Genomic DNA, 12,285 nt, shown 5'->3' with positions numbered 1-12,285 from the left:
ACCACTGATTTCTAGTCGTGTCCTCTTTTGGAAGACCAAACAAAGTAGTTTCGCTTTCGCAACGAGACATACAGCGTCTCCACGAAATGGCGGCGGCAGCAACAATACTACAGCGAAAATAAAAGTTATGCCTTCTTTCTTTGCGTGAACATTTGGGCGGCGTTATGCAAATCTTCCCACATCGTGACGTAGACATGTGGGGGCGTGTTAGAACGAGCCGTTTTAGGAGGCCGTGGACGAGTCTTAACTTTTATAAAGAATATCTCTTTGGGTTTGAGACTTTAGTCTTTGCAACTTTAGGGATCTTATCTATTCACGAACAGCTTGTAACACTCCAAAGAGAAAGGAAAACTTGAAATCGCATCATATGACCCCTTAAGACTGAAGGAATAAAACTGTACCGAACACACAAATGCAAAGCAGCATGATTCAAACGCCAAACTGACAGCTGAAGGTACACAGTAAAAGCACCGCAGTGGTTTTTCATAAACTGACATACAACCTACAACTTCACACAGGGTCAGACCTGGTTGAAACTAGTCTTGCTGATGTTCCTGCTGTGACCAGGGTGGGTAAACAAAGCGTAGTTTCCCCGGAGACGCCCAGCGGCTGTAAATGAGCTTCTCTGTGATGAAGCGATGGCCGCCCCTCTTGGCGTGTTCGTGAGTGCGGTACATGCGGCACTCATCCAGACGCGACGGCTCGTAGTAGTGGTACGGCACAAACGAGTGGTTGGCGTTACTATAATCAAGCCAAAACACAGAAGTTAGTGAAGAAATATCATTTTACAAAAGAAACAGGCAAAAATGCATAAATGTTTAGATATTTTGTAGTCCATAGATATGCATAGTCCAAATCAAGCTCACAGGATGCTAAATTCATAACAAAATATACTTAATTAATTATATTAATTTAATTAATGTTATATTAATTTATTATTATTTATCATATTAATGTATTATTTCTAAATCATTCTAAATTATTTCTAGTCTCTCTCTCTCTCTCTCTATATATATATATACATAAATATTATATTAATATTTTTTATATTAATAAATAAATGAATATTCGCTTCGAAATATGAATCCGTTGATTACATGATATACCAAATTAATATTCACTTCAAAATATGAATCTATTGATTATATAATATACTGAGCTATAAATACATGTGTAAAATTCTACAGACCATTAATTCTATAAATTGTTTTTTGTACAGAGGAGATGCAATTCTATATATGTGAGCACAAAAGCAGTCATAAGTAACACGGGTATATTTGTAGAAATAGCCAACATTGGGTCAAAATGATCGATTTTTCTTTTATGCCAAAAATCATTAGGATATTAAGTAAAGATCATGTTCCATGAAGATATTGACCCTTATGACTGGTTTTGTGGTCCAGGGTCACATATATAATGTCAGATCCATAATTTATGGCAAAGCAAAAATGACTGAATTTTATTAATTTTTTTCTTAACAAACTAAACTCAACCAACTGAACTCACCTGCAGTAAGAGCCGTCAATCATTCCATAAACCAGAACACTGTCACACACCTCCAGAGCCAAAATCATGGTAAAAAACCCTGTACTGAGAAACGCCCCCGATTTCATCCTGCCAGAGATAATAAAGCGATCCATTTACTACATTTACAATGACTTTTTTACATAACAAAGATGATAGAATAGAGGAAGACTAACCTGTTTTTGCCCGTCTCGTTTTGAAAGACGCTGTCGCAGTACTGGACCTTTTCTCTGGTGACGGTGTAGATATGTGATTGTGGATACTTCTTGGCCAGCGTCACTAGTGCATTGAAGATTTTCCCCTTTCCATCCTCCCTCATGTTTTTCTCAGGGCCCCAAATGACGTATCTAGTTTCCGCCTCTCGCCCGAAGAAATAGCCCTGCTGCCGTACCAGGTGTGGCACGCTGGTGTGAGAGACCACACGCAGACTGGTCCTGTTCCCCACATCAGCCTCATATCCGACGCTGGGCGCCGCGTTCATCCGGATCACACAGTCCTGTCCGTCGATCTCCTGACCCCGTGCACCGCCCAGCATCTGCCCGGAACTGGACACCACGGCACAGCGGCCGCAGCGGAAGTCCAGGAACTGAAAACACATTATACTGCATATCAGAGATGCAAACAGGTAAGGGGGAAAAAAGGTGAGAACATTGCGCGGATCGGAGGCATGCTCCACACGGAATTTCTTTCAAAGATATTTGCTTTACATGCTTATTTGTAGCAACTTTAAGGTATTTTTAAAAATATTTTTTATTACCTTATATTTTCGCACACAAAAAAAACATTTTGTTGCAACATTTTACAAAAATCAAGATTGAATATATTTGGTCAGAATCCCATGTTATAAAAGATGAAGTGCTATGCAGGCTATTTAAGACAATATTGGCTGATTAGATGGCAATGCTGGCCTAAAATGTGACCCTGGACCACAAAACCAGTCATAAGGGTCAATTTTTTGAAATTGAGATTTATACACCATCTCAAAGCTGAATAAATAAGCTTTCCATTGATGTAGACTTAAGACTGCTTTTGTGCTCCAGGGTCACAAATGCTAAATGTTTGTCCTCTCTCTCTTCACCGTTCCCACATCTCAGACCTCAAATACATGAAATATTACCCTTTTTAGACATAGTTTTTGAAGTAAAGAGTAAAGAAAATACTATGTAAAACTTATTGAAACAACACTTCTTTATTTACCCTTGTAAGATCACAAGTACCCTTGCAAGACCCCCCCTCATAAAAACACTTTTTCATTGGATCTAATCAAATCTCATAGGTGACCTATTTTGATCTAAAAAAAGTGAGTTGTCACTGAAAGGTGAGTTTGCATCTATGATGTATGCTAAAGTATGAGTACATTTTAAAGAAATAGTTCACCCAAAAATTTAAATCTGCTGAAAATGTACTCCCCTTCAGGCCATCCAAGATGTAGATAAGTAGATAAGATTTGGAGAAATTTTGCATTCCATAACTTGCTCAACAATGGATCCTCTGCAGTGAATGGGTGCCGTCAGAATGAGAGTCCAAACAAACGCAAAAAGCTGCATGTTTGTAAGAAACTACTCCATCATTAAGATGTTTTAACTTCACACCGTTGCTTCCACCTAAAATACGAGTCCTCTATCAATAATATTGCGTTCTCCATTGAAAAACTCATCTTTCATTTCATCTTTCACTTTCATTTCTGGATGAACTGTTCCTTTAAAACTTGTACAAAGGGTCAAGCAACTTACATATGAAGCTGAGCGAGTGTTGGGATGAACCCTCACATAACCACGCAGGCCTGTTTTCATGGCACGTCCAGACCTCGTCACATGATTGTACCATAGCAACAGACAAACAGAGAGGAGGAAGAGGCAGATCCAGTGAAACCTCTGAGGGATGAAGAACGTCAGAGAGGTTCATTCAGAGTCAACAGTTTTTGACACATTTCTAGTCATACTATAAAATATGAAAGCAATACCAGGGATTTCATGTCCTATTGAGGCTGAAGCTCCAACCCAGCCGCTCAACTGGGGAGGAAACCCTCATTTTCCTGAGAAAATATGAAAACTCAAGTTACTTTCTCCAACAAGCACTCAATGAACACACATATGTGAATGTATGCAGTGTGTTTGTGTGTATGTATATATATATATATACTGTACATACATACACATACATACATACAATGTGTGTTCAGTGAATGCTGTGTGTGTGTGTATACTTTTAACTTTTAATATGCTTTTGACTACAGTAAAAAAAACCTGCTGACATATTGACAAACTTTTATCGCAGCGGAACGACAATAAACACATCATGACATCAATTTACAACCCATTACATAATAATTTTATGTGCCTTAACTGTAATCGCATATTAGTATATGGAGAGCACGAAAACAATAGATAACAACATAATTAGCTGTAAGATTAGCTTTCTTACATTTTCCTTGACACGCTGATATTTACGTTCCGACAGGAAAACCCTGCTGTGACTTTAGTTCCGCCTCTCAGTGTGATGCTGGAGGAATAATAATAATAATAATAATAATAATAATAATAACAATAACAATAATAATATAAATAATAATAATAATAATAATAATAATAACTTAAATTGTATATTACTTGGAAATATGAGAATAAATTTTGGACTACGTAGAAAAAAGTAAGGTAAAACATGTATTTAATTATTTAAACGAGATATTAACAAATGTAAATGACTCAGGGCCTAACTAAAATATCACAGATTTTATAATAATAAAACAAAACAAAATAAATCATTATCATACTTTACCGTCGTCATATTTATATTTTATCATGATAACTGTTAAAATATTATATTACTACAAGTATAGTTACTACTGGAAAATTAACTTTCATTTGTGTAATTTCCACTTTTGACGACTGTGTGGACCACTTTGTCAATGTATATTGCACGTAATCGTAATATTATTTATATTTTCAAAAATATTATATTATTATTATTATTATTATTATTATTATTATTAAAATGTACTCGGTGCAGTCAGATGTCAGTTTATGGAGGGCCAAGAGTCGCGTAGCGACTGTTGATGTCATTGGATAACCAACTCGTTGCGTCTTCCCCTCCTCTTCCCCGATTGGTTACCGCTGAACCATCTAAAGCTGTTATAGGTTTATTCCGCTGTAGCTCAAAACTCTGCCCCGCCCACCAGGAAATCACAGGTTAGTGTGTGCAATGCGGAATGAAATTGAAAATGTCCTTCCAAACCAGGAGAAAGTGAGTGTGGGCTGCTTTTCACTCTTTCACTTTTGATATTGCGTTTAAAGCTGCTATGATGTGTCTGAATTAGCTCCGGCTTTATGCATATATAAATGTATATATGACTGGAAACTGTCTTAAAAGAGCCTGGTGTTTGTGTGTGTTGAGCTAAGCTAATGTGCTGCTGGTGTCTAAGGACATGGACACATAGAGGGGCAGTTTATTGAATGAGTATAAATTCAATAAGAATAACAAAATCAGCAGATAATAATGATATGAATTACTTTAAAATAAACAGATTCTGCTCATTCACAATCTGTGTGATTTTGTAGCTGCCAGTGACTTCTGATATTCGTTTATGATGTATGTTAGTTGCAGGAATCAATAAACTGATTCCTCAAGAAACACTTTCCTCTGTAGCAGCTGATGGTTATGATTCATGTAATTATGTCTTGAACTGGCTGTCAGATTGTAACATGACAGATAAGGGGGTGTGTGATCTTACAGTTTGACTAGCTGTACAGATATTTCTGCAGATGTTTCTGTGTTTGTTTTCCTCTATGTTGAAGTTTGATTACCTGAGATCTGATTACTTTTGATAATCACTTTTATAGCCCAAACCTCAGATGTTAAATATCTTTAAAAAAGTGTGTGTGTGTGTAAATATACAAAAATATTTGTGTAGATATTTATAGAATATATAATTATTAATAATTATGTTTTCATTTTATAGTAATGGGAGTGATTTCACATTACAATAATGAGAATTTTGAGGGGAAGTGAGCTTAATATTATTATTTTTTAATATATATAATTCAAAAACACTTATTACTGAAATAGACATTTCATCATCCAAAATATCATTTTTTGCTGTCCTTTTATGTTTGTCTGTGTGTGTGTGTATGTGTATATGTCTATCTAAGCTTTGATCAGATCTGATATATATGATGTTGATTATCAAATGTAATTAAACTTTAAAATAAAGAAATGATCAGTATTTATAGGTCAATTTAAGTTTTTATTGTTGTATGTAAATGCCAGAATATGAGGTGTCTTCTCTAAATTGCCAATATTGACTCATGTTTTGCATATGGTGTTTATATAAGCAAAGCGTCCAATCTAAAGCACTAGAACAATATGAACCGTGTTTTCATTGTCTCCAAGGCAACAATAATGAGGAGCTAGGACAGAACTGAACTCCAGCTGTTCCAGGATCTGTCTGGAGCGACTCGGATGTGAAAGCATCTGCAGGAGGAAGGGGCGGAGCTGAGATGTCAATCAGAAGCGCTGAGGGCGTGTCCATCATGCAGGCCTTAGCCATGACCGTGGCTGAGATACCTGTGTTCCTGTATTCCACCTTTGGACAGGTACACAGCACAACACACCTCTGTATATCTGATCACACGCCTCACAGCTGCTCCTTACACACAAACAAGCTTTCTTCTTATTCTGCAACTATATACACATGTAGAAAAATGCTGATGCGTCACAGGTCTTTGACTTTATATTGTGTGTTAGCTGTCAAAAAAGCTAAAGTTTCTCTTTAAGGGCCTATTTAACACTATTAATAATACGTCTCATAACACCTTAGCATCAACAATGCTTTCCTGCTGTCTATTTATCATTTTTATTTGTAGCAATTACACTATGAATATTTTTAATGCTTTTTTATATTTTTATTTTTAGCTTGAATTGATTTTTATTTCAGTTTTAGTAATTTTACTACTTTAACTTAAACTTATCTATTTCAGTAAATTAACAGTCTTCATTTAATATTTATTATTTATATTTATGTTACTTATGCTTTATTTTAATTACCTTTTTTTTTACTAGTTTTAGTTTAGAATAATAACAGGCTTTAACAAGTTTTGACAATTTTGTGATAATTTTTATGAAATTATTCAGGCTACTTTAAGTCAGTGTGTGAGTATTTACATTTTTTAATGTCTGTAATGTTATATTGTATAATGTTATTGTTATTAATGTTATATTAAAATATTATAATTGTAAATTATAATTGTAGAAATATGAAGTAATATAAAATACAATATTTTGAGTGAATGTGCAAGTATTTAAATTTTTTCAGTGTCCACAATTTTATTTTGTAATATAAGATATTATAATTTCAGATTATAATAAAAACATACAACAAATAACATAAAATTATAATTTCAGTCTTAAATTAATTTTCGTGACCATTTTCATGAAATTAATCAAGTTACTCTGATGAATGTGCAAGTATTTAAGTTTTTAATATTATTTTGAATAAGCTTTTAACTTAATATTTTCATGAATCTTTTAACTTAATATTTTCATTTTAATTAAAAAGGTAATATTTTTTTAATAATATTTGAAATATTTGTTATTTATATTTGTATTTATATTTTCAATTTTTTTAATTTTTTTATACAGTGTTAGTTTTAGTAATTTTTGTCCTGCAACTTTTCTTCTTTTTTATTTTTGCTTTATTTCAATTATTTTTATTTCAAAAACAATTTTTAGTGGTTTTAGTTGAACATGTTTTTACAATAAATATTTATTTTTACAATTATTCTTGCAGCTATTCTATGCAGTTATTCTTATTTCATTCGCTTTCCCCTATAAAGTTTTTTTTTTACCTAGTATGAGAGCCTGTTCTAGTACACCCCCAAAACAAAATCAAGACTTTGTAAAAGAGCATAATAGGACCCCTTTAAATAATAAATGCAAAGTGAAAACGGCTAATAAATGATTCCTGTTTTGTTCTCTCCTTTTCTTTTTTTGTCCCCTTCGGACATCCCTCATTTCTCCGTCATGTCTATCTTTCTCTCAGTCTATATTCTCTCAGCTGAAGATGAGCCCTAGTCTGAAGAAGGTGCTGTTCGCCACGGCTCTGGGCAGCGTGGCTCTGGCACTGACCGCGCATCAGTTAAAGAGACGGGGCAGGAAGAGGAAGCAGACGGTCAGTAAAGAAGCACAGAAACCTGTGGGCATCCCAGAACAGCTGCTCCGAACCAGCCGGCCGGCCTCGCTCAAGAGAGGTGAGCGGATTCACGTATTTTGAAGAGGCTGTGCTATACAATAATGTTGTATTTAAATTTTTATTTAATTGTAAATAAAATATTATAATATACAACTGTGTATATATGTATGTATGCATGTATGCATGCATGTATTTTTTAATCATATAAAAATATAATTTTAGTCAAGGTTTCTTGCATCCAAAACCATTGTAAATTAGATTTTTTTTTTTAAATGAATCAATCAGGTGACTTTGAGTCAGTGTGTGTGTATTTACATTTTTTAATGTCCATAATGTTATATTGTAAAATAAAATATTATAAATTAAAATTCTAATTTCATAAACATAAAGTAATATACAATTATAATTGTAGTCAAGGTTTCTTGAAACAGTTGTAAATTAGTTTTTGTGACCATTTTCATGAAATTAATCATGCTACTTTGAGTGAATGTGAGAGTATTTAAATTTTTTAATGTCCCTCATTTTTGTATTATAATGCAAAATATGATAATATAAAATTATAACTTTATAAATATGAAATATATACAAGTATAGTTTTAGTTAATGTTTCTTGGAACAAAATGGCCGTAAATTAGTTTTTGTGAAAAATTTCAAGAAATTAATCAGCTCATTTTGAGCAAATGTGAGAGTATTGTAATTATTTAATTTCCATATTTATATTATAATATAAAATATTACAATATTAAATTCATATTTTATAAATAAGAAATAAATGTCTATACATGTAATGTCCAATGTTAATTTTATATTCATGGAGTTAGTTAAGCTATTTTGAGAATATGTCTATATACTACATCAAAATCTTTAATTAAAAAAAATCCAGTTTTAATTTATAAATTACTCTATACAGTTATTTGTATTTGTTCATTTGTGTGTTTTCAGGGTCGGTTGCAGGGCGTCAGATGATGAGTCCCAGCATCTGCAGTAATGACACTCTCAGCGGCGTCTCGTCTCTCGCACAGAGCAAACACTCGAGCTCTTCACACAGCATCGCCTCTGTGTGTGAATCTCACAGCTACACACACTGTCTGCCTGTTTATTTATCAACTAACTCCTGTTAAAAGGCCTAACCATACATTTTTATCCATTTTGTTTGGGTCCGCCTCAGATGCGAGTTCCCTCCTCTCCCAACCAATCAGTGAACACTGGGACGCCGTGGGAGGCGGAGCCAGTGGCAGAGGAGCCGGGAGTCGGAGAGGATACCAATGTGGAGAACCTCTATCTCATGGGTAATGTAGTTTACTATTGCGATCTGTTGTATCATCCATACTGCATTCTTTTTCACATGCTACACTACCATTCAAAGGTTTGGGGTTGGTAAGATTTTACTTTTTTGAAAGAAATTATTAATACTTTTATTCAGCAAGGATGCATTAAATTGATCAAAAGTGACATTAAAGACAATTATAATCTTTTAAGAGATTTTTATCTCGCATAAATGCTGCTCTTTTTAACTTTCGTTTGCAAAAAAAAGCAAACAAAATATATTTTGTATGCTTATATTTTTTTAAGCAACACACTGTATTTTTGATTAAATAAATGAAGCCTTGGTAAGCATAAGAGACTTATTAAACAAAAACCCCGAACCTTTGAACAGTAGCGTATTTTAAAATTTAATTGTAATTTTTAAATATTAAAATATTGAAATAATATATAAACAACAATAAATTCAAATATGAAAATGCATTTTAAAATATTACATTTACATTTAAAAATTCAATTTAAATTAAAAAATGTCAAATTAAATTGAAAAATGTACATTTTAAATTGACCGTATACAGCACAGAATGCAATAAGTAGTCTTTTCTGAATATAGCCTCCATAAGTGCAGAAATGTGTGCAGCTCATGTTGGTCTTCTTTCGTCCACTTGCAGGGATGGAGCTGTTTGAGGAAGCCCTGCGCAAGTGGGAACTGGCTTTAAACATCAGACACAGAGCTCATTCCTGTGCATCTGGGTCAAACAGTCTCGCCCCGCAAGGATCAGAGCTTGTGGAGCGCCATTCGGTAAATATCTCTTACTCATAAGCATCAGAAGAATGGCAGGAGTTGCTAAATGTGACCCTGGAGCACAAAAGCAGTCATAAGTAGCACGTGTACATATTTGTAGCAATAGCCAACAATACATTGTATGGGTCAAAATTATCGATTTTTCTTTTATGCCAAAAATCATTAGGATATTAAGTAAAGATCATGTTCCATGAAGATATTGTGTAAATTTCCTACCGTAAATATATCAAAACTTAATCTTTGATTAGTAATATGCATTGCTAAGAACTTCATTTGGACAACTTTAAAGGCGATTTTCTCAATATTTAGATTTTTTTGCACTCTCAGATTCCAGATTTTCGAATAGTTGTATCTCAGCCAAATATTGTCCTTATAAAAGCTTATTTATTCAGCTTTCAGATGACGTATAAATCTCAATAAAAAAAGAATTGGCCCTAGTGACTGGTTTTGTGGTCCAGGATCACAAATAAAAACACATTATTTGATTTTTCAGCCTGAGCTTCACAATCATGAGTTTGCAGAGAAGCTCGAGTCTCTGCTGCACCGAGCCTATCACCTACAGGAAGACTTCGGCAGCACCATCCCGCCCGACAGCCTCCTCGCTGACCTGGGTAAGACACGCACAAACACGTGCTGACGTCACCTGTGTGTTTTCAGCTTCCTAAGCCAAGCTGTTTGTGTGCAGAGAGTGAAGCAACCCTGATCCTGCCCACACTAGGGAGTTCCCATCCCATCCAAGACGACGATGCCACGACAGTCACTTCTGACGACTCGTTTGTCTCTGCTGCTGAGGTCAGGACACACACACACACACACACTTAAGGGTGTCGTGTGTTTTCTCATGCATGTGTATGATGTCACTTCCCTCTGTGTCTCTGTAGTTGTTTGAGACGTTCTCTCTAGAGGACACGTATCACCTGCTGAAGCCAGCAGCTCTGTATGAAGAAGCCCTGAGTTTGGTGAAGGATGGAAGCGTGGGCTGCAGATCACTGAGGTACTGCATGCTACACACTGCATACTGACAGCTTAGGGGTGGGCAAACTTGGCCCTTCCAGGCCACTTTCCTTCAGAGTTTAGCTCCAACCCTAATCAAACACACCTGAACCAGCTAATCATTGTCTTTAAGACTACTAGAAGGCTACAGGCAGGTGAGTTTTATCAGGGTTGGATCAAATTTCTGCAGGAAAGTGGCCTGGAAGGGCCAAGTTTACCCATCACTGCCCTAAACACTGCATACTGACTCTCTAAATAAATGCTGCACACTACATACTGCTACCAAAACCACTTTGTAGAATTTTTTTTTTTTTTACGTACATAATTTTATATTCGAATAAAAAGTATTATTATAATATTAGTATATAGTTGCAATTATATAGTAGTTACAGTTGCACTGTAAAATGTACTATTATCAATATATTATTTTTCTTAAATACTTGTTTCTTTATTGTACAGTGAAATATTACAATAGCAGTTTTTCAGATTTTGTTTAACATTTTAATTTAGCAGTAGTAGCAGTAATAATTTTATTTTATATCATTATTATAGTTTATTTCTAGTTTATTATTATTGATATATAATCACACTATTTTTTTACTATATTTGAAATTGAAATAATAAGAATCATTCAGTTTATTAATTTTTATTTAGTAGTATAAAATATATATTATTTATTATTTTTGAAGGATTATCACACAATCCCACACAATTTTTATCCAAGTTTTAATGTAAACCTCTGTTGTCCATCACTTTGTTTGCCAAAAAATTAAGGAAATTGTACAAATTTCTGTTGATTGACACCATTAATAATAAAACATAATACAGAAAAATTGATCACAGAATTTCTGAAAAACAAACAAACACATTTGATAGGGCCCTATTACTATGTCAATAAATTAAAGAAAAAAATGTTAAAGGTTTATTAATTCAATTGATTTGATATAATTTTTAATTATTCAAATGTAATTAAAATATTAAATATGGAATCAGGAAAATTAAGACAGAAAAATAAAACAGATTTAATGGAGCCCATATTATTAAAATAATAAAGTAAAGTTTTTATAGGACCTTAAATATCCTAAACCCTATACATTACAAACTAATTTCCTGAAGTTTACACTCCACTCCATTAGCACTGATTCTAAAATGAGACGGGACCCGGTGCACTACTGCACATACAGTACAGATGTTCTCCTCACATATTCTCCTCTGGGACTGGAGGATTTCCGTTGTAGCTCAGGGAGCGAGGACTGATGGGAAAACACACTCTGTGTCATTTTTGTGCCTCTGTTACAGAACCGAACTTCTGGAGTGCTACAGCGATCAGGACTTCCTCGCCAAACTGCACTGCGTTCGCCAGGCCTTCCAGGTCAGCACACTCTCACACACCATTACACACACACACACACCATTAATTACACACACACACACACCATTACACACACACACACACACTCTCACACACGATTACACACACACACACAAACACACTCTCACACACGCACACACA

At 34.4% G+C, this 12,285-nt stretch overlaps 2 protein-coding genes across 3 annotated transcripts in view; one reads left to right on the top strand and one right to left on the bottom strand.

The window, feature by feature from the left end:
- Positions 1–323: 323 nt before the first annotated feature.
- On the bottom strand, positions 324–3,994 carry LOC107737196 (alpha-N-acetyl-neuraminyl-2,3-beta-galactosyl-1,3-N-acetyl-galactosaminide alpha-2,6-sialyltransferase-like). Its single transcript, XM_016548641.1, has 6 exons — positions 3,949–3,994; positions 3,488–3,559; positions 3,258–3,398; positions 1,701–2,110; positions 1,507–1,614; positions 324–741 (listed from the first exon to the last, which is right to left on the bottom strand). Exons 2-6 carry the CDS (start codon positions 3,497–3,499, stop codon positions 537–539), a joined length of 876 nt encoding a protein of 291 aa, XP_016404127.1. The 5' UTR covers positions 3,500–3,559; positions 3,949–3,994; the 3' UTR covers positions 324–536.
- Positions 3,995–4,696: 702 nt separating this feature from the next.
- The window catches only part of miga2 (mitoguardin 2), a 13,267-nt gene continuing 5,678 nt past the window's right edge, over positions 4,697–12,285 (top strand). Inside the window, exons 1-10 of one of the 2 annotated variants that reach the window (XM_016548619.1) lie at positions 4,697–4,712; positions 5,914–6,116; positions 7,562–7,769; positions 8,654–8,769; positions 8,880–9,000; positions 9,646–9,776; positions 10,273–10,390; positions 10,465–10,571; positions 10,661–10,773; positions 12,072–12,144. In XM_016548619.1, coding sequence (XP_016404105.1) covers positions 6,021–6,116; positions 7,562–7,769; positions 8,654–8,769; positions 8,880–9,000; positions 9,646–9,776; positions 10,273–10,390; positions 10,465–10,571; positions 10,661–10,773; positions 12,072–12,144 — 1,083 coding nt within the window. In that variant the 5' untranslated portion in view covers positions 4,697–4,712; positions 5,914–6,020. Of the gene's footprint in view, positions 4,768–5,913; positions 6,117–7,561; positions 7,770–8,653; positions 8,770–8,879; positions 9,001–9,645; positions 9,777–10,272; positions 10,391–10,464; positions 10,572–10,660; positions 10,774–12,071; positions 12,145–12,285 lie in introns of both variants that reach the window. The other variant, XM_016548618.1, reaches the window with a different exon arrangement.

This window comes from Sinocyclocheilus rhinocerous, unplaced genomic scaffold, assembly GCF_001515625.1.
Source record: "Sinocyclocheilus rhinocerous isolate Xijiao unplaced genomic scaffold, SAMN03320098_v1.1 scaffold284, whole genome shotgun sequence".
In the NCBI taxonomy this organism is placed as follows: Eukaryota; Metazoa; Chordata; class Actinopteri; order Cypriniformes; family Cyprinidae; genus Sinocyclocheilus; species Sinocyclocheilus rhinocerous.
The sequence above is the reverse complement of the archived record's forward strand: the minus strand, read 5'-3'. Positions and strand labels throughout refer to the sequence as shown.